Source organism: Euleptes europaea, chromosome 9, assembly GCF_029931775.1.
Source record: "Euleptes europaea isolate rEulEur1 chromosome 9, rEulEur1.hap1, whole genome shotgun sequence".
Classification (NCBI taxonomy): domain Eukaryota; kingdom Metazoa; phylum Chordata; class Lepidosauria; order Squamata; family Sphaerodactylidae; genus Euleptes; species Euleptes europaea.
In genome coordinates, this window is record NC_079320.1 from 58,810,065 (window position 1) to 58,831,532 (window position 21,468).

The 21,468-nt window shown below is 39.9% G+C and overlaps 1 protein-coding gene across 8 annotated transcripts in view; it reads left to right on the top strand.

Moving 5' to 3' along the window:
• TENM3 (teneurin transmembrane protein 3) overlaps positions 1 to 21,468 on the top strand; it is a 469,013-nt gene that overhangs the window by 240,352 nt on the left and 207,193 nt on the right. For 3 of the 8 annotated variants that reach the window (XM_056855868.1, XM_056855869.1, XM_056855870.1), the window contains one exon: positions 943 to 1,152. The exons of the other annotated variants lie outside the window; for them this stretch is intronic. In XM_056855868.1, the coding sequence (XP_056711846.1) occupies positions 943 to 1,152 (210 nt within the window). The remainder of the gene's footprint in view (positions 1 to 942; positions 1,153 to 21,468) is intronic. 8 annotated transcript variants of the gene reach the window in all.

Genomic DNA, 21,468 nt, shown 5'->3' on the forward strand with positions numbered 1-21,468 from the left:
GCAAAATTAATTTGGCGTGTTAGATGTGTGGAATTTTAAGCAGTAGTCTCATGAAAATAAATCTAGAGATTATTTTAAAATTCAGGTCAGCCTATTCATACCAAATATAATAAGGCTTTGTACATAGGACTAAAACAAAAGATAAAAGTTTTCTAATGCTTTAACTTCTTTCATTGTTCTTTTTTTTCACTACATTATTTATGTATTTCTTTTAGTAAGGGCAGAGCTTTTTGTGTGATGGTATCCACTGAGCACTGAGTACTGGTGCCTTTTTTCAAGGCTCTTCCAAGTCCTGAGGGGGGAATTGGTGGAAATTGGCACAGCTTTATGTATGAGTATTGCCTTTTTTTTTTTTTTTTTTACAAAAAAGCACTGAGTAAGGTTTTTCCCCCAGACTTTTCTTTATTGCTGTTTCTCATCAAACTACGTAGAGTTCCAAAATGTACTTGTGCCTGTATCTATTCTAGGACGCTGATCCCTAAATCATTATCTGCAATCAGCAGACACACAAAACAAAGGAATGGGTTAAAAATGTCATAGAGTTGCATAAATATTTAACTTCAGAAGCCAGACAGAACGATTTGGTCTATGTTGGCAGTCATGTGCTGATGCTTAGACAAGCAACTGAATATTAGAAGAATATGAGACTTGATACTGAAGTGATCCAAATCTGCTTTTATGAACCACAGGGCACCATTGCATTAAATTAAGCATTTCTACCTATAGAATGTCGCAGAAACAAAAGCAGACCCTTGCTTGAACCATGAATTTCAGATAGTTTAGAATCACTTCAATCATGTGCTATCTGCACATTTTGTTTAGCCCATGCTTTATTAAAGTATAAGTAGCTATAATTTGAAGTATGCAAACACCAACTGATTTTGTCATTCATGTTATCCTAATCCACATTTTAAAAGTTTTTTTTTTATTTTTTTCCCTCAGGTCCTCCCATGCCATCCTCCTCATCTAGTCAATCCGTTATTGAACATTTACATTCCCCTCCTCCATCACCTAATCTCCATGACAACCAGAGATGGTTGCTAAGTACTAGTGCTATCCAGCCAGTTCAGGACTCTGACACTGATGAGGACTATACAGCCAGCTCATATCTAGTACAGACCGGTCCTGTTTCAGTTTTTGCCTCAGGTCATGGTAAGAAGAGGACACCTTGTCCATAGTTTAAGTGCACTTTCTTATTTTGCATCCTGTAATGAACAAAACAGTCTGATAAAATACGAACATTTTTGAATTGTTTTGTAGTTGGGTAAGCATGAAATGTCTATAAGATTAATTTGTTTAAGCTGAGAAAATATTTGAATACATAATCACATATTATTGTCTACAAAGCAAAAGTTGTCCCTCTTTATATAAGAAGGGCTACTTCTTTAACTGTATACAGTGTTAAACCTTCAGTGAATATTTGCCCAATGTCAACTGATTTTTCCCTAAATGGTCGCCCTACTCTTCGTTAAATTCATATGGTTATTTAGGTCAGTTTTATTACGATATATCCTAGTACATCTAGTGTCTTGGTGAGCTTCAAGCTATGAAAATATATGGATAATCAGTAAAGTCTGAAGCCAAATCCAAAAATACACAGGAAATAATCATGTTTAATATGGCTCGCCTAACTAAGGGCAAATTCCCCATGTGCTTTATTCATGCCTTATCCATGTATTTACTTGGAAGTTTTTTAATGGAGATTATAAATTTTATAATTTAATGGGTCAGGATGCAATTAATGGGTTTAGGATATTGGTAATTCATCCGAAGAAACAGAGAACTGTCTTTTGAGCTAAGAGATTGGATTCAATAGCAGGCAATAGTAAGCAAATTTTTAGAACTCTTCATATAAATTATTCCTAATTCTGATTGAAAAGGTTCTATGTTCGTTAGATTTTAACTCCTTGAAAGATACAGAAATTTTAAGGGTGTTTCTGTTATTTTCAGTTTTATACGAAATAGAATCTTTTGTAGTGAGATATGCATGCTCTTGATTTGAGAGTAATTTGCAGATATGACCTGCCAGGGTAGATGCAAAAGTTCTACTTTTAAGGCAAAAAAAAAAAAGCCAGAGTAATGAAACAGACGACTCTTTAATGTCCTGGTCAACATGAATCAGTTAAATCATCCAAATTACTTTGGTTGTGAAGCAAAAATATAAGGTGTGTCTACAGGCATTGTGGAGTAATAAGGACTACATAAGCGCATAAGGGTTTTTGTTATCAGCAGAGATAAGACCTGAATTAGTTTCTAGAATATTTTGGAAAAGTTATCCATATAATGACTGGGAAAATATTGCTGGAGTTGATCAAATTGTATTATGATTCTTTTGAAAGACATCTCAGAAAAACATGTGTTAAAGGAATCTTTGAGTATTCCAGGTTTTGCCTGCTACTATCAACGAGCAATGAACAACTATAAGAAAATAATGCTGAAGCTCTGAGCATTTAACCTGATAATCTGTAAAAGAACTAATCTTTCTGACAGATTATCATAATTTCTCTCATGTTATATCATGTTATATCACTATTTAGGACAAGTGTAAGCAACTACATAAATATGGCAACAAGAGGATGATTCTTTTAGTTCATTCATGCTCATTTTTTTTCGTTTCTGGTTAGCACTGTTAATTTAGCAGCTGTATATGCTGCCAGCAGCAACAGAAAAAGCAGAGTGTACCAATCCAGTTCCCATATAACTCTGTCACCAAGTATAGTTGCCAGGCCCACCCTAACAACCAGCAAGAGCCTGAGGAGGTGAGGGGTATCGGCAGGTGGCCATCAGCAACAGCATGTTGGCGTGATGTCATTTCTGAGAAAAAACGAATTGGCGCTGTGCTTCTCAAGGAAGCACCAAAAACCCTATGGTTTTATTTGGAAGTGATGTCATACCATCGCCCCAGTGGGCGTTAAAATTTGTTTTGAGCTGCAGCATGAAACAAGAAGGGTAAGGGCTCCTCTGCCCCTTCTGGGGGACTAGCAACCCTATCATCAACCAAAATATAGTTTACCATCTACCTTTTCAATCTGGCCTAGACCTCTTCCCAAAAAATTTATTTGCCCACTTCTGCATCCAGCTACTACTCTCCCCCTTCACCATAGCTGCAGCCATAAGAAAATTTGTTCACACATTATTTGTCCCCCCCCTCTTTTGCCCATACCAGACAACCTTTGACCATTTGTGAAAAGGAACAGAGGACCTTAGGCAGATCATGAGAGGGAGGGCATCTCGGCCATCTTCTAGGCATGGAGTAGGGGTCACTGGGTGTGTGTGTGGGAGGTAGTTGTGACTTTCCTGCATTGTGCAGGGGGTTGGACTAGATAACCCTGGTGGTCCCTTCCAACTCTATGATTCTATGATTCTAGGGGAGAAAATAAGAATCTGTGGCAGTGGGTGCAGTAGAGCAAAGTAAAGTGGGTGGATGGCTGCTCCCTGAATCTCATTTGTCTTAAGGAGAACATTGGTAATTGCAGAGTATGAGTTTGGCATTGTTCGGAGTAAAACACTTCATTAACCAATGAATAATTATGTTTATAGATAATATCTGCGACATTCTGATTTACTTTTCAGTGTATGGAATGTAACTGCAGAGTTGATTCTAATAATATAGAGATGTTTTGCCACACAATTTATTGAAATAGGTTTTGTAATATGTACCTAGGATTAATGGGTCTCACAGGGAATGCAGTTATTGCTTCCAAATCCCAATTTCTCTCCACCACATTTTGCAGTTAGCTCAACCCAATATCCCTATTCAGTAATCACAGGATTGAGCAGCAAACTTAACAAATCACCTTCTTCTTTTTTAAGAACTCTGCAGTTGGATTCCAACAAGGAAGAAAATTTTTGAAAGTGTGCCATTTGGCACCTATTACGTATGGGGTGATAGTTCTGTAGTCTCTGACCATTCAATTAAGTTCAGGGTCATCATAGCACAGGTGCAAGCAGATGGCAACAAGCTACAGGTATTTGTCTTTCCCATCTGGTTATGAGCACAATATGTGTGTATGGGGGCCTCCCAGTTATCCATTACCAAATGTACCATGGGGTATATAGATACAATTCTTAAGGAAAGAAAAACAAGCCTAAACTCACAAGGAAGAAGAGTATATTTAGAGCAAACAGGATTATGAGGGTCATTGCTGATAAGAGCTGTTTCAGGAGAAAATTAACCAAAGGTCCCATATGCAAAAAGAAGGAACATTGTGGGAAACTAATAACGATGAATAGTTTAACTGTGGTTGTAAAAAGCAAATCAGACACGAGGCTTCAGTGTAATGCGGTTCTCAACAAGTGCATTACAAGTGTTACGTAAAAACTGAAATCATAGTACAAGAAAAACAGGGTGTCTTTAGACTATATATGTCTGTACCTAGAATTTGAATTCGTGCACTAGGCTTCTCTTGGCATGGAAAAAATATTGTCAATTTGAAAGCATTCAATAAGGCATAAAAAGCTAATCAAGAAGATGACATGATTGATACAGAAGGAAAGTTTTAAGAAGCTAGAAATGTATTATACATTTTTGGCTAAAATGGATGAAGAAGAAATAGAACATATTCAAAGGTGGAAGGAAAAATTATATGCAAAGCACTGGGATGCATGTGATAGCAATGAAACTCAGGAAGAGAAAATGTAGGCTGAGAAGTGAGAAATCTTCCTGCCAGTGGGCTCTATTAGGAAATGTAATAATCTCCCAGGGGGAATGATTGCCACTTCTGAAGTTTTTAAAACTAGCAGCAAAGAAAGAAAGAAATTAGTGAATATACTTTCACAGTTTCAAAAGGTGGGTTGGCTACTCTTTTGGATCATTTACTTCCCATACCTATATACCATAGAGTTATCTATATTTTACTACATGTACTAACTCACCATGTTGACAAATGAAAACAGATATGTATTGTTTAAGTGAACAATTAGCTTCCAATAGGTCAGTAAGCCATTTTTATGTAACACCACGCCAAAACACTCTTGAAAGATTTACATTGCAACTTGCATGTTTCCTACAATTCGGTACAAATGTTTTAGTTCAGCTGTTTATATTTTGATTGTTACACATTGTGACAACCCAAAAACACCAGAATTTTTTAAATCTCAAAACTTGGTGCCTATAAGCATTGTTGAGAAATCCAGTTTCAAGATAAGACACAGTGTTGTGCTAGGCAAATAAGTATTATTCATAGGAAACCACCAATAATAGGTAGAAATTTGGTAAGTGCTAGCAACCTATGGTCATATTGAGAAATTGAGTACTATACCTATTAAACAGGTGCATTTGGAGAGGGGTTAGTAGCTACTTTACCCAAATCAGGCAAATTGTTTAGCTGGGTGTAGCACAAACTATCATAAAAAAGAAGTGTTTAAAATGTATTCTATGGGCGAAAACGCATCGTCGCTTTAGCCTCTTTTATTCCTTGTTTCAGCCAGGATTCGAACGCACATTCGGCAAAATGCATGCATTCAATCGTGGTTGAATCTTGGCTGAACAAGGGAATAAAGAAGGCTTAAGCGACCATGCGTTTTCGCCCTTTATCTGAATAAAATTTACCACTTTGAAAAATATAGATTCTGTAATATATTGTATGCCCTGACCTGGGTGTCCCAGGCTAGCCCGGTCTTGTCAGATCTCGGAAGCTAAGCAGGGTTGGCCCTGGTTAGTATTTGGATGGGAGACCACCAAGTAATTCCAGGGATCACTATGCAGAGGAAGGCAATGGCAAGCCATCTCTGTTAAGTCTCTTCCCTGAAAACTCTACGGGGTTGCCATAAGTCGGCTACGACTTGGCAACACTTTACACACAAACACACACAGTATAGTGTAGTAGCAATAAGAGGAACATTCTGTGGTTACTTTTGAGGCTAACTGGTTTACTGTGTAGGGTTGCCATAAGTTGGAAGTGATTTGACAGCCCATAATACACACTGTTTACTGTGGGTTGGATTGTATGGAAAAGCTTACAGAAGGAGATGGCAGAGCACATTATCCCCTCTGATCCTTCTCTTTATATCACAGCCCCTTATACTGTTTTTCCCCAAGGTTTTTCCAGCAAAATATGTGAATTAATCTATTACTATGGTGCCTTTTGTGTATGAGAATTCTCTGCCCTGGCCCTTACCTGGTGGAATAGTCTCCCCAGTGAGATCAGGGCCCTGCAGGATCTTCAAGATCCCTGCAAGACGGAACTATTCTGACGGGCTTATGGTTGAGGCCAGCAATGGTTCTCCCTATAAATAATTGCCTCCCTAACCTCCCCGCCCCCCACTGCTGACCTTCCCCCCTTGTTTTAGACCATCTTGGGGTTTTGTCCATCTGCTCGCCCAGCTGCAGCCACATATTCTTTTTTGGCGCCATTGGGCATCTTTGCCCTTATTTATTAGAATTGTATTGGGCTGTTTAAACCATAGTTTTAATGGTTTTACTCTGTTTTTTTCATATGTGGTATTCATAGAATCATAGAGTTGGAAGGGACCACCAGGTCATCTAGTCCAACCCTTTGGCTGGGGAGCTGCCCTTTGGCTGGGGAGGGTGGAGTAGAAATGCAGTTAAATAAATAAAACTACAAAAGGGATTATTAGGTCAAACAGCAGGCTGCTGGGACACAGGGAAGAGTGGGAAACCATCACGCTACATCCTTCTGAAAGCATTTCCACAGTAGTCAACTGTGTGACTTGCAGACAACAACCTGTGTTATTGGACGCATTTGGTAGACTAAGAAGATGGTAGGGGTGTGTGTACACACACACACAAATTGAATTATACTGGAAGTAGGTTGATTGTGCAGTGACAATTCAGTTCTCTAAAGTGCTATAGTACTGTCTAGTTTCCTGCTACTGTCTAAGGACATATTGATATATTGCTGCAAAATAGGAGGAGAGGCAGTACAAACTACTACTTCCTTTAAAAAACAAAAGTGGGAATTTATGCACTGTTCCTATGCCAGAACTGTACCTTAAAACTAAAATTATCAAAGACAAAACCTAGAAAAATTATTGTATTTTAATAATAGTTCTGATTGATATGAAAGTTATCCAATCACAAAAAGGGACTTGTTTCTGAAGTCTGTTTAAGCTGCAACAGTGTTCCTCAACATAAAATAAAATCTGAAGCTCCAGATCCTTAAACTTGGATTCGGAGAACCATGAGCATTCACAAAACAGACCGGTGCCATTCTCCCCCACCCACCCCATCTTGCTGAACTCCCTGAAAAGCCAATTCTCTGGGTTAGGAGATGGGTGGGAACATCATGGCATATGATGTGGGAACACACCGGGAAATAAAATTTGATGGAATGCATGCATACACACCCTGCCGCCATTTGCATTAGTGGAAGTGCTTTCTGTGCACACAAGAGGAAGAGGCAACACAGCAGTCCCAAGCGCCATTACTTCAACACAAATGCCTTTGATCAATCTGGGTTTTTTTCTAGCTGAGTTCCTCTCAAATGACAGGCATTTTTGGTAGATCAGTTTATTCAGAGTGATAAGAAAAGCAGAGATCCGTAAATGTGGAGCAATCTAGCTCATGCACATTTTTCAAAAATGCATGTGGGATTCATTTTGGCCTACTGATTTGTTATGATTTGGGCACAGCGCAGCTCATCATTGCTCGAAGCACTTCTCAGTAGCTAGATATAAAGGCATTTAATCTCCCCTGTACAAAACTAGACAATAAAGAGGAAGGTTAATATCCTTTAGGTACAGTTCAACTAATTTATCTGTTCAACCTGCTTGGGGAAAATGGAAGTAGCTTTCTAAAGCCAACAAATGCTCCTGTGAACTAGCCAAATTATTTTTGATCTTCGATTTGTATTTATCTTATTTTTTTCTTTTATTTATTTTAATCATCCTGCCAAAACCCTGTCAGCATTGCTCCTCTAATATAAAAAAAATGTACAGTTGTTCGGTTTAATTAAGCATTCAGTTCTTCTGCCAAGAGCAAATTAAAGTTCCCTCCTCATCTCAACCTTACCCCACCAAAATCAAATTATACAAAGTGGTGGGCAATCAGTTATAGTACCAGTGCTGCCGCTTATATCTGGTTCCCAGTTTATTAAAAAAAATTACAGTCTTCATTGAAAGAGAAGCCAAGACCAATTATTTCCTTACTGATTCTAGTTTTCACAGTTTTAAGAGAACACTCACACCCACGCTGTCTATGTCAGTAACTGTAAAGTATCCTTCTAAGAAGGGCACAAGCCTATTGACAAATCAAAGGGATTTGATATGACAAATTATCATTTCTGTAGTAGATTTGCCAGATGGGCAACCTACCAAGTAAATAGTACCCTGGAAACTGATACAGTGATATCCCTTCTTCAAAAGCACACTTTAAAACGAATGAGAAATCTACCATGTAAATCTGATGCATGCTCAGATAGATAATGCATACTAATTTGAATGACTCTTTTTTGTTGTTACAAATTTTAGTCCAGATAAGGATCACAAGGAGGCTCCTGAATTATTTACAAATGTGATCCAGCATGCATCGTCAAAAGCAGCTTCTGTGATAGCAGTAAGCTATTGGAAGCCTGTGGACCAAATCCATTTTGCACAACATCCTTCAGTGCCTTCTAACGATGGTCATTCCAACCTCCTAAAGCTACATCAGAAATAAGCAGACATTGACCGAAAATGTGTCCTGATAATGCCTTTCCTTTGAACGTCCACTCTTATAGGACAAACAGCGCATAAAGCTTCTTCCCTGTACTATTGGAACAGTATGAGAAGCCCTCGACCATGTAGGAGAAACCTGGATGAGGTCCTTCCCCATGCTAACCTCAACCCTCAGAGAAAACAAGGTTAATGCTAGAACGGGAAAGAGTCACAATGTGGCCCTTTCCCCAGGCTCACCTGACCAGGTGAAATCCCATGCTTAGATAAGTATCCTGCCCAAATGGTTGGTCTTTGTTTCTTCCAGACAGATGGCCATGAACAGGTGATAGAACAGTAGACAAGAGCTGATTTGTCTGAATGCCAAACAATATGTGACAGTGGACAGTGGCACATCTATGAGCTTACAGCTGGCTCTACTACAATAATGTAGGAAAGTCCAATTGAAGGAGCAAAAAGAGTATAAGTGCAGATTACCTCCCTATAGCTCTCCCCGTGAAGTACTGTTATTTCTGCCAGGTCCAATTGTGGTACTGGAACGCCAGGGTTCTGTACTTTTCAAATTGGACTACCCTCTCCAACACACGCTTTCTGCAGATTCAGATTTAAACATACGTGTCTGCAGACAGCACATTAGGTTTAAGCTTGACAGTGCCTTGATTCCAGAAGAGTTCCTCCAGTTTATCTCCTGCTTGAAGCCGCATATGTAGTGCGAGGCTGCCTTTTGTGTGTGTGTCAGTCAGTTCGTCGTAATGTCTTCTGCACAGCCCCACATGGGACTGCGCAGGCTGCGGAGGAATTTTTTTCAAGCTTCTCGAAGCTTCAGAGCGCTCTCCTCCTTCTCTTGCCGAGAGCAGCCGTTTCCCACCCAGCGGTCACGTGTAAGGGGAGGGGGGAGTGCTCCTTCCCTCAGTTCTCCTTTTGCTGCCATGGAAGGAGAACTATTTACACAGAAGTCGGGCAAGGGTAAATAGTTGCCAACTAGGCTCTTCCCTTACAAAGATTATGGGGTTATTTTGATATAGCAAATGTAGTAGAAAGCAAATATTCATGAAAGCAATATTGGTACAGGAACTTGAGAATGAGTTAATATTATAAATGAGGGCAGAGATCCAGAAAAGGGGTTTTTCTTGTATAAGTTCATATTGGCAATACTGTGCACTCTCATCCTTTCACTGAGCTCCACTTTCCAGTATGGAGTTCCTCAACTTTTTGTATCAAAGAGTTTATCTAGCTGCTGCCTATACTTTAGTGCTTTCTATTTAGTAAAGGTTATTTTTTTATTTCTTTCAGTGAGCATAATTAGAGAAAATTATTTCAGAGTGAAAATATATTGAGAATCAGTGAATCATGCTTGCTGACATTTCAGATGATCCTGAATCTTCTTCATGTACTTCAGTTTTAACAGTAAAGATAAAGACTTATGGCCAAAGAGAATAATATTGAAATGATCAAGATGGGAACAACTGACAGATCATTATGGAATGAGACTTGAAAATCCTTGGGCTTCTGCAGTCGTTCCTTCCATGCAGCACAAAATACTGCTTTCAGAGCAAAGGGTTGTCGTTTTACCCAAATCACAGGTTTTCTTCTCTTACAGCGTGAAAGACTTGAGGATTTCCAGTTTTCACTTACCATTACAAACTATGGTTTGTCATTACACATGGAAAATATCCCACTGATGCCAAGTGTGTACACAAACATTAGAACAATTTTAGAGCTAAGTTGAGGTGGGATGATTAATTAAGAAAGACAATCAAACATTTATTCTGAAGTTGTTTTAACTAGGAAACTTGTTCTCAGACTTCCGGGTACAGCAAAATATTTAATGTTATTAATTCAGTAATCATTTCCTTTCTATATAATTTCCTTCCGCTCCAAGTAGCCTTGAAAGGATAATGTTTTGGTCTTCCCTACAACTAACAAAAGCCTTTTTCAATTTAGTATCTTTCTCTGTCCAAATGCACAATTGACATGAGTCTTGCTGTCACTAACCCATTAAGAGCCCACTCTAGAAATATCCCTTGTTTTTTAGGAATGCAGAGTTTTGACTAGAAGGCACATCATTCTCCTTCCCTCATGCTAGATCAAGGATTCCTATTGTCAGATGCAGTGGGCATGAAAGCAGCAATTTTACAGCACAAAAACTCCAATAACATTTACTGCGGTTGGCTGAGATTGAAATGCACACAGGCACTGCTCAGTCTTGGTTTCTTAAGCACCAGCTTCCCTTGGCTTCTTGCCAGTTTGTGCATTTCAAAGAGACAAGTCCTTTAAGGGGAAAGAGTTTTCCTTGTAACTTGCTGTGGGGTAAACAGACCATTCAGGCATAGTTTATTGCATTACATAGTTGACTATGCATAGCAGAATGAAACACAGTAATTGGCAGAATTATTTTGATCGCTGGAATTCATAAGTATGAAATAGGTTTTCTAAGCCAAAAGAAAGGGAAATTTGATAATTTATTATAGTGAATCAAGTGGCTCCTGCTTGCTTGTGAAAGTGCTTTAGCTTTTCTCCCCCTTTGAAGTAAATTGATTTCTCTTATTGTGCAGTAACATAAAACAGAATGGCGATTATTAAAAACAAAAAGGGCAAAATCCAGCTAAACTAAAACACTCCTAAAGTATATTGATTTCAATAGGATATTGAACATGCTTAAGTACATGCTTATGTCCCCCACTAAAATAAGCAGAACTGGTTTGTGGGCTGGATCCTGGCTAAATTTTCCAGTAATGGAAAGCACTTCTGTCAGCAGAATGGAACTTTCCGGTCTTTCCCCCTCCCGCTGCAGCCCACTGACCTTGCTAAAATGCTGTTTCAGGAGCAACAGGAGAGTTAAATCAGCAAAAAAACATTTTCCTTCTGTGAGTGAAAAATGTAGTTATGATCAACTACTGGCTGCATCGTGACTAGATATTATAGCAATTGCCAGAAAATTACTGTTATTTTATTAGGGCTCATACAGACATAATGAACTTGCTTCCCCTTCACCGCTCATTCTGTCACCCCCACTTCTCCCCTCTTGAACAGGAATTCCTCCCTCCTGGCTGAACCATTGTTAAGGATTACAGTGGTACTACTGTTTAGCCATGGTCAACAATCAGCAGGTTTCCATTTTATGAAGACTTTAAGTAACTTGGTATCTAAAGAAGCACATGCAGCATATGAAATCTCCCTCTTTGCTGGGCATAACCTTACAAATGGAGAAATAGCTATAGATACAAGAAGCAGCTAGGATAACTATGTATCTTTATTTATTTCATCACAGTCACACCACAGCTCCATGAAATATAAATGGTTACTCTTGCATAAGACCCTACATTGGACAGTATCCAACCACCCATGCAGAAGACACGTGGAGTTTTGCCATGTTCCTCTCCTTTCCTGAAGCTCTTTCTGATCCCTGAAATAATTATTCCTGGGGTTGTAGGATCCCTGCAGAGGAATAGCCATGAAGTTGGTTGGAGAGAAGAGGGACCAGAGGTTGAAGCTGACTCCTTTCCTCCTTTCGTCTTCCTAACTCCTGCACTCCCCCTGCTGGCTTACACAGCTGCTACTCCATGCAGTTCCGCAACCATGTGAACAATGTTTCCAGAGACTGGGGTTGTAAAACAGAGGGTAACAGGGGGAAATGTGCATGGAGTGGTAAGAATACTTCCCAGTGTCCCCAGGATTTAAAATGGCTTGTGTGTGTGTGTGTGTGTGTGTGTGTGTTAAGTGCCGTCAAGTCGCTTCCGACTCGTGGCGACCCTATGAATGAAAGTCCTCCAAAATGTCCTATCTTTGACAGCCTTGCTCAGATCTTGCAAATTGAAGGCTGTGGCTTCCTTTATTGAGTCAATCCATCTCTTGTTGGGTCTTCCTCTTTTCCTGCTGCCCTCAACTTTTCCTATCATGACAGCCTTTTCCAGTGACTCTTGTCGTCTCATGACGTGACCAAAATACGACAGCCTCAGTTTAGTCATTTTAGCGTCTAGGGTCAGTTCAGGCTTGATTTGATCTATAACCCACTGATTTGTTTTTTTGGCAGTCCACCAAATCCGTAATACTCTCCTCCAACACCACATTTCAAAGGAATCTATTTTCTTCCTATCAGCTTTCTTCACTGTCCAGCTTTCACAGCCATACATAGTAATAGGGAATATGATGGCATGAATTAATCTAGTCTTGGTGGCCAGAGTCACATCCTTACACTTCACAATCTTTTCTAGCTCCTTCATGGCTGCCCTTCCCAGTCTCAATCTCCTTCTAATTTCTTGGCTGCAGTCTCCCTTTTGGTTGATGGTGGAGCCAAGGAATAGAAAGTCTTGAACAATTTCAATTTCCTCATTGTCAACCTTAAAGTTGTGTAATTCTCCTGTAGTCATTACTTTTGTTTTCTTGATGTTCAGCTGTAGTCCTGCTTTGGCACTTTCTCTTTTAACTTTCAGCAGTAGTTGTTTCAAATCTTCACTATTTTCTGCCAATAATGTAGTGTCATCAGCATATCTCAAATTATTAATGTTCCTCCCTCCAATTTTCACTCCACCTTCATCTAAATCTAATCCAGCTTTCCTAATTATATGTTCTGCATATAGATTGAAGACATAGGGAGATAAAATACATCCTTGTCTGACACCTTTGCCAATTGGAAACCAAATAACCAAATGGCTTGTAGTTTGGAATATAAGCGGTAGGATTTAAAGGATGTGGCTGTATATCCAATATCTAATAGTCTGTACTCTAATAGAGCCCCGTGGCGCAGAGTGGTAAGCTGCAGTACTGCAGAACAAGCTCTGCTCACTACCTGAGTTCGATCCCGATGGAAGTTGGTTTCAGGTAGCCGGCTCAAGGTTGACTCAGCCTTCCATCCATCCGAGGTCGATAAAATGAGTACCCAGCTTGCTGGGGGTAAAGGGAAGATGCACTGGCAAACCACCCCGTAAACAAAGTCTGCCTAGGAGACGTTGGGATGTAACGTCACCCCATGGGTCAGGAATGACCTGGTGCTTGAACAGGGGGCCTTTACCTTTATAGTCTAATACTGGATCTGGGGATTGGGACCATGTACAGGCAGCAGAGAGTTTTTTGCAAACCTGAGGAATCCTTAGGTTTCTAGAAAAATATGAAACCATTTAAAATATGGATGGAACCCTGCCCCCCAACTGGGCGACCAGAGTCTGCGTAATTGCAGATAACTGTCCAGACCAGACAGGCTTTTGGATGGGTGGAGGAGTACAGAGGAGGAGAAGCAGCAGCCACTGCCTCCAAGGCAGTGATCTTGCAGGTGGTTGGGGGAGGAGGAACAGGAGATGCCACCATCTCTCCCCCCTTCCACTGCCAAAGAGGGTTGGTGGCCAGTTAGCCAGAGCAATTGGGAAGGAGGCATAGCAGCAGGGGGGAACATGACCAGATAGAGCTGAGGGCAGGGCATAGAAGAAGAAGAAGAGTTGGTTTTTATATACCAACTTTCTCTACCACAAGAAAGAATCAAACCAGCTTACAATCGCCTTCCCTTCCCCTCCCCACAACAGACACCCTGTGAGGTAGGTAGGGCTGAGAGAGTTCTAAGAGAGCTGTGACTGGCCCAAGGTCACCCAGCTGGCTTCCTGTGCAGTAGTGGGGAAACCAATCCAGTTCACCAGATTAGCGTCCATCTCTCATGTGAAGGAGTGGGGAATCAAACCCGATTCTCCAGACTAGAGACCACAGCTCTTAACCACTACACCACGCTGGCTCTTATAGGTGGGCAGTCAGAGCAGCGGGGAAGGGAAAGTGGCAGAGCACTGAGTTAGTGTACATTGGTTGGAAGAAGGCTGCCGGGAGGGACAAAAGGAAGAGGCTGAAGAAAGTGAGTGCTGTGCATCAGCGATTTTTGGATTGGGAGGGAAGCTGCAGCTGGTTGTGGTCTCCCTCCGAGCACAAAGATAGTGCTCAACTGCCATCTCCTCCAGCTACCGACTCCTTTAGTTCTGACGGTGAGGAGGAAGTGACAGGAAGGCCAGACTAAGGAATGGGGGGGCAAGGATGAGGTAGGGACCATTGTGAAAGGTAAGGTGGGTAAGAACGAGGGTGTGGAAAGAAAAAAATAGAGGAAGAGGCAGCGAGAAGAAGGGGAAGAGAAAGGTGGTGGTTGGTATCAATAGCCAGAGGAGAATTTCTCAGTGAGTTTCTCACTTGCCACTTGTTATCATCCTATATCTACTTAAAATGGCAGAAACGGGTCTGTTTGGCGGCACCTTCTATATATTCTAAAGACACAGCTCTACTTCTAACCTGCAACATGGAGTCAAGTTTAAATGTTCTGTGTTATCTTTCTCTGCATTTCTGCTTCCTTCTTTCTCCAAAAGGCAGACAAGGTAATACATGACTCACCTTAGATTTAAGTCATTACCCAGTTTTAAGTAATTAGAATGTACCAATTGAGGCCCGCTGTTTTAAAGAGATAAATGGGTATCTATACAAAATGTTGTGTTAGAAGCCCTTCTAAGTAGACTTCGATTACAGCATACATAAAGAATAATGCTTACTTGAAAAGTTTCTTATGATTAAAAATACCTTGAACCACAATCATTATTAACAATAACCTTTTCTCTGAGGTTCTACAATGAAATAGTCCTTTAAATTTCGTTTTTGTATGTGCTTTGAGTCCTTTAACGGCTCAGTTGACACATTTAATTTTTGTGCTTTAAAGGGCTAAGCATTGTGGTCCGAATATAAAGTAGCATAATTTGGTTATTATCGAACAAATGTGTGACTGCGTGTTGTTTGAATCTTTTAATTGCTTCAGATTGATATCAGTGTGGTTCTCTATAAATTGTATTAAGATGATGGACTTAAAAAAAACACACCCTCATTTAATTCAGAAGTGTGAAGACAAGGTCTATTTTTACTTTTGTTGTTGTTGTGTATTATCCTTCTCTCTCTTTCATACACACAAACATTTTCAGGAATCATTTTAAATAGTATCTTTGGTAATCTTACATTTCTGGATTGCTTTCCAGTAGCTTGCCCTCTGCTGAGTAGGAAAAAGGCAAGAATAAGAATGACCTTGAACCCCTCTGCCAGTGTGTGCCTGTAGCGAAAATGCTTCAGAAACCAAGTGAAGCACTTCTAATGAATTGTGCTTTTGATTCTTTGAATCTGCACAGCATCTCCATCAGGTTTTTACAGCTGGACTCTTGCTGTAATTGCTACTGGGATGAGATGCACAACATGGGGTGTTGAAACCAAGTACTTATATTGTCTTACTGGCCAAAAATATAAGGCATAGTAGCAGCCACAGACTTCATGAAATTCACACTTGTATATTTTCATGTTCTTTGCCCATTTCTGACATGCTGCTGATCTGTCAGCAGGCACTCTAGATGGAGGTGATAAAAATGACAAATCCAAAAGGTGTTTCTTAAAGCTGCTATGTATCTTTGACTAGAAAATTCTAGTTGTAAATACCTAACAAGTCTGCTTCAATACTGCAGTCCCTTAGAGCAACATGCAGTGGAGTAATGCTGCTATTCTCAATGGGGCTGTTCTTTAGTAAATCATTTATAGTCCTTGGTGAAATGCTGTCTCTATCAAAAACAGTTAATATTTTGCTACTGACTCAGAGGTTTATAATTATATTGTTACCAGAAGAATTAAGATTCAGCAATAATTTTACAGTTTTAATTTTTTAAAATGCAGTAGAAGGTCTGCTTAAGGCTGCATTTCATTACCATTCTAATAATGCTGCAATCTACCCTAACCCTCTGAAATATAGTGGAGTAGATATTTAAATCAGCAATATAAGGTTCAAAATTGCTTTGCTATCCTGGTAAGCCATTTGGATCATCAGAACCAAACATATTTTTCAACACTGCTGTTTTGTATGGGAGGCTATGAATGACATTTTTCATAGTGGTTATTTTCAGTATTCATAAATATTGTATTTTAGTGACAAGTGTCCAGCTTTTTGCAATGTACATTTGTAACATAACACTTTTGACTTCAAAGTCATTTTGTTGTTACATTGTGGCTTTTGTCCTGTGCTGACCTGAAAGGCATATCAAAAGTTTGAATCCCCTCTAATTTTGGATCCCTGGGTGACAGATAATTTTACCAAATGTTTCTGCGGCAGCACAGGAAGCACAGTATGTGCAAGTAGCTATCTCATTCTGTTGGTTCATCAGGCTTCAATTCAAGCTAGTAGTTTCTGATCTCTATTTTGCTTAGTCAAAACACAGCAGAGTTCAACCCACATGGTGTTCAGCAATCTGTGATGGTACATAAAGAAACAGAAGACGGTATGTGCTCAGTTTCTTACAGTCAGAGATCGAGTTATACATAGACACGCTATATGAAATGTCAAAATGACATCCTCCACTATTTATTATTTTCATGGAAGGTAGATATGGACAATTGTAATGGGACTGTTCAAAGCTACTGCTTCCTTCTGCAACCATAACCCACATCACATGAACTCTGGTGGGTTCTCTTGAACCTCAGAGGAGGTTTCTTGGTAGCATACAGCAGCTTAAGTATGAGAGCATGAAACTCTTCTTTTGCTTACCAGTAGCAACAGAGGCAGAGATCACATCATTCTGCAATAATGAGGGTGGACTGCAGTAGACAAAGTTCCTGGTGTTGCTTCTGAATTCATGCTTTCCTCTTTCCCTCACGAAGCACTGAGGAAATATTTGTGTTTCTGTGTCATCACCCTCTTTGTGTATAAACTTGTCTTCTGCCAATTGTCAACATTTATGTTATTTACTCTGTTGTGCCGCATGCAGTTTATCATAAGTATTATACTTTATTCTAAGCCTATATTAACCTTTAGATATTTTAGATCTGAGTCAACCAAATGCTGCTGTTGTATAGCTTATCCAGAGTTCTCTCACAACATCAAGTTAAATGGAGTTTGCGCCGAGGCACGGTTTGGTGGATCGTGCTCCCTGATGCTGGCCTGCAACTGATTATTTTCTCAGTGCGGTCAAATGTCCAGTCTGATGTGAAACTCATGCGGTCTGCCAGGAAGATATGATGTCCCATTTCTAGCTCAACCCAAACAAGTCACAGACTTTCCCTATGTAGTTACTTCTTGTGGCCGCCTCTGATCACATCCCGAAAGGGATGTGCTTAATTTCTTTCCTCTAGTTCGCTTCTGTTGCTGCCCAAGAAGCAGATGCCTAAGGATGAAATGAATGATTAAATCAGTAAATGAATGATTAAATGAATCAGTAAATGAATCAGTAAAATGAATGAATGAATGAATGAGTGAATCAGTAAAATGAATGATTAAAATAATAAGTTCTGGCCAGTTGCTTTTTTGCATTATGTTGTGCCATAAGTATACATGTCATTTGTATAAGCAGTTTACTAAAATAAATGCTGTATCATGTATATTAGCCTCTTTCCTCTCTTACCGTAGTCTATTTTCTTCTTCCTTGTTTGTCTGTATGTCTTCGTAAAAAGATTTTTTTTGTTTCTTGGTACAGAATATTTTGGTATCTTCTTTCAATGTATTGTCATTCCTCCCTCCCCCCCCCCCCGCCGCCACTGCTTTTGTTATTTTCTTGCTGATGCTTTGTGCATTTCATTTGCTAAATCTTTTCATGGATTAGAAATAGATGATTTTCTGAAAGCAGACCTGCCTTAGGATAGCTATTTCATTGCGTGCAGGCAAATTAGCTTTTCATTCTATATGTTCTTCTCACAAAGGCGCTCTCTACATAACAAATATCAATTGTATTTTAGCATAATTTTAAAAGACAAATGCTTTCACTTTTTATAATTAATGCCTCTGTGAAAGAGAAATAGAAGACACACACACATATCTATATATAGTAGGATTGTGACTCCCTAAACAACATTCCAGTTCTCTAGATTCCCCCAGTTCAGATTATAATTTTGGCTCCTACTGGAATTTGCCTCTTGAGGTAAGACTGTTTTGCACTGAACTGAGATCAGATTGGCTTTTTACATTCATATGCAACCACAGCCTTTTTTTGGTCAAGTTCCGAAACCGTTTCTGGATGAACTCAGAGTCAATTCACACCCAACAAGGTCTGTGTGTTCCCCGTGTACCCACCCTGGTCCTTTCAGCTAGAAATGTGCCAGAAATTCTGTTTATGGAACTTTATTCTCAAGTTTACACATGCCCAATTCAGATCAGGATTATGGCATGTGGGGAGAAGGGGCTCACGCCTTTCCCCATTGACATTTTCCCAACCTGAAATGTCCCTAGGAGTTGCTGTTTGCCCCATTAGGAAAAAATGTCTGTACTGATGGTCTATGTTCCCATCATCAGCCTGGTTCTTTTCAGCATAGGTGGAAGTCAGCACTGTTATGGGTTCAAATGATCGTCTCCAAAGATGTTAGACTCTTGCATGTAATGAAAGGTAGCATAGACACAGTTTGCTACCTAATTAGTGTGAGTTTTCTTAGACTTATTCAAGAGTCTCAGAAAAACATTTTATGAAAGCTCGGGGTGGTGATACATTTTGTGGGAACTTCAGCTCTTCCTGTTGGACACATTCTTTCCCAAACAAACTCTTTTGTCAAAGAGGTGGTGATGGTGCTCATGAACCACAGGAATGTATAAAAATTGCAGTCTCCCATGCATCCAAAGCCAATTCATTGAACAAGAAGTATTGCTTGCCTCTAAGCTCAGTAAAAGTAGGGCAGCTTGAACACTGGAGTTGTAGACTCGGTTTGTAACTTGTCTCGAAGGAAACAATGAAAAACTTGAACAGACAATTACAGATTCCCTATTTTGAACTTCCGTCGCATCAGCCCTGGTAGTTTATGGCACAGCCCTCATGGATTATGGCAAAGAAGAATCTCCCTGAAGTGATCCATTGAGGAAGCTGCTGCATACTAGAAGAGAGTTATAGTATAATCCTAAACAATTAAGGTAAAGGTAAAGGTCCCCTGTGCAAGCACCGGGTCATTCCTGACCCATGGGGTGACGTCACATCCCAACGTTTCCAAGGCAGACTTTGTTTGCAGGGTGGTTTGCCAGTGCCTTCCCCAGTCATCTTCCCTTTACCCCCAGCAAGCTGGGTACTCATTTCACCGACCTCGGAAGGATGGAAGGCTGAGTCAACCTTGAGCCGGCTACCTGAAACCGACTTCTGTCGGGATCGAACTCAGGTAGTGAGCAGAGCTTTTGACTGCAGTACTGCAGCTTAACACTCTGCGCCACGGGGCTCCTAAAGTGTGTGTGTGTAAAGTGCCATCAAGTCGCAGCTGACTTATGGCAACCCCTTATGGGGTTTTTATGGCAAGAGACTAACAGAGGTGGTTTGCCAGCGCCTTCCTCTGCACAGCAACCCTGGTATTCCTTGGTGGTCTCCCATCCAAATACTAACCAGGGCTGACCCTGCTTAGCTTCTGAGATCTGACGAGATTGGGCTGTACCATGCTGCCTTCACAACCTTCTAAATCCATTGAAGGCTTATAATGTTGTAACTCTGTTTAGGATTGCGCTGTTATTCTCTTTGTTTTATTACTTTTATTGTTTTATTACTTGTTTTATGCTGTTTTATTACTTTACTTGTTATGCTGTTTTATTACTTTACTTTGTGAGCCACCTTGAACAGGCTTGTGGAGAGGCAGCTTATAGATTTTCTAAATAAACAAATAGTCCCTGCTGTCAGTTTTAAACCTCTCTGAACATTAAAAAAAATGTGTTGTAGAATCTCAAATCTGTGTCCCTCCCAAGCCTTTGGGTGATATTCATGTCTCTTTTCTCTTATCTCAGTGACCTTAGAAACAACGTAATCCCCCCCCATTGAACATCAAGGCATCCTAATCTCAGTTTCCCTTGCTTCCCCACCTCTTTGCTTATCCTGAAAATTAGTATTTTCAAATAATTAAGAACAAATACCTGCCTCAAGTTTCTAGGTTGCACATACTATATTTGTTTTCTATACATTTTTATAGACTTTTGATTTAGTGAAAACTGTTAAATAAGCAAATTTCAAACACAATGCTAATTTCAAATGTCTGTAATTTCCAATAGAACCATCTGAAATTTGAGTTAATTGTTCAGTCTGATGTATGATGGGATCTTAATGTATAAATGCAGAAGAATCTAATTAAATGTTTTTTTAAAATGTACCTTCCCTGAGAACACTTTTTTTAAAAAAATCTGATGTTTTTTAAAACATTGAAACCTACAATTTAATAAGTGATCTTTGTCTATGGGGAGTGTACTATGTGATTTTGTGGTAACAAATGTTACTCCCTCGGAGGCTTTGCAGTTTGAAATGAAATTCACACTTCACAGTCTCCATACGAGTCCTGTATAAAGACAAAAAGATTGGTACTGAGTATGGGTGAGAATCCCACAGGAATTAAGAAAAGGATGTTAGATGTGCTGCAATTCCTCTTGTTGTTTCTTGACAATTTCACCTCAAGGGGTAAAAATATAGCCCAGATAGATTTGTTCTGTCTCAGCAGGTCTTATTTGTACCCCTTTTCAGCAATACATATTTCTTCCAGGGCAAACCTAAAGAGAAATACACCTTATCTCCATTAAGCCAACACACTATGAGCTGAAATTTCCCTCCCTACTCATCCCACAACCTGGTAGAAACCCTGCTTAACATTAAAAGTTTGAGAGTAAAATAAGACAAGAAAGTAAATGAGTTAAAAATAGTCCATAAGATAAAACGAAAAACCCTGTAGTAGAGTACAGTGTCTGCCTCATACTCTCTAGAACCAGAAGTATACCCTTCTAAGTAGGGCTGTTGAAAAAAAAAATTCGGTATAGTTCGGATTCGGCCGAATTCGGCCCGTCTGGATTCGGGATATGCCGAAGTCTGAACTCCCCCGCTTCGGGTCCGTGCAATTCGGCGCGAATTCAAAGTTCAGCCGAATAAAGCCATTAAA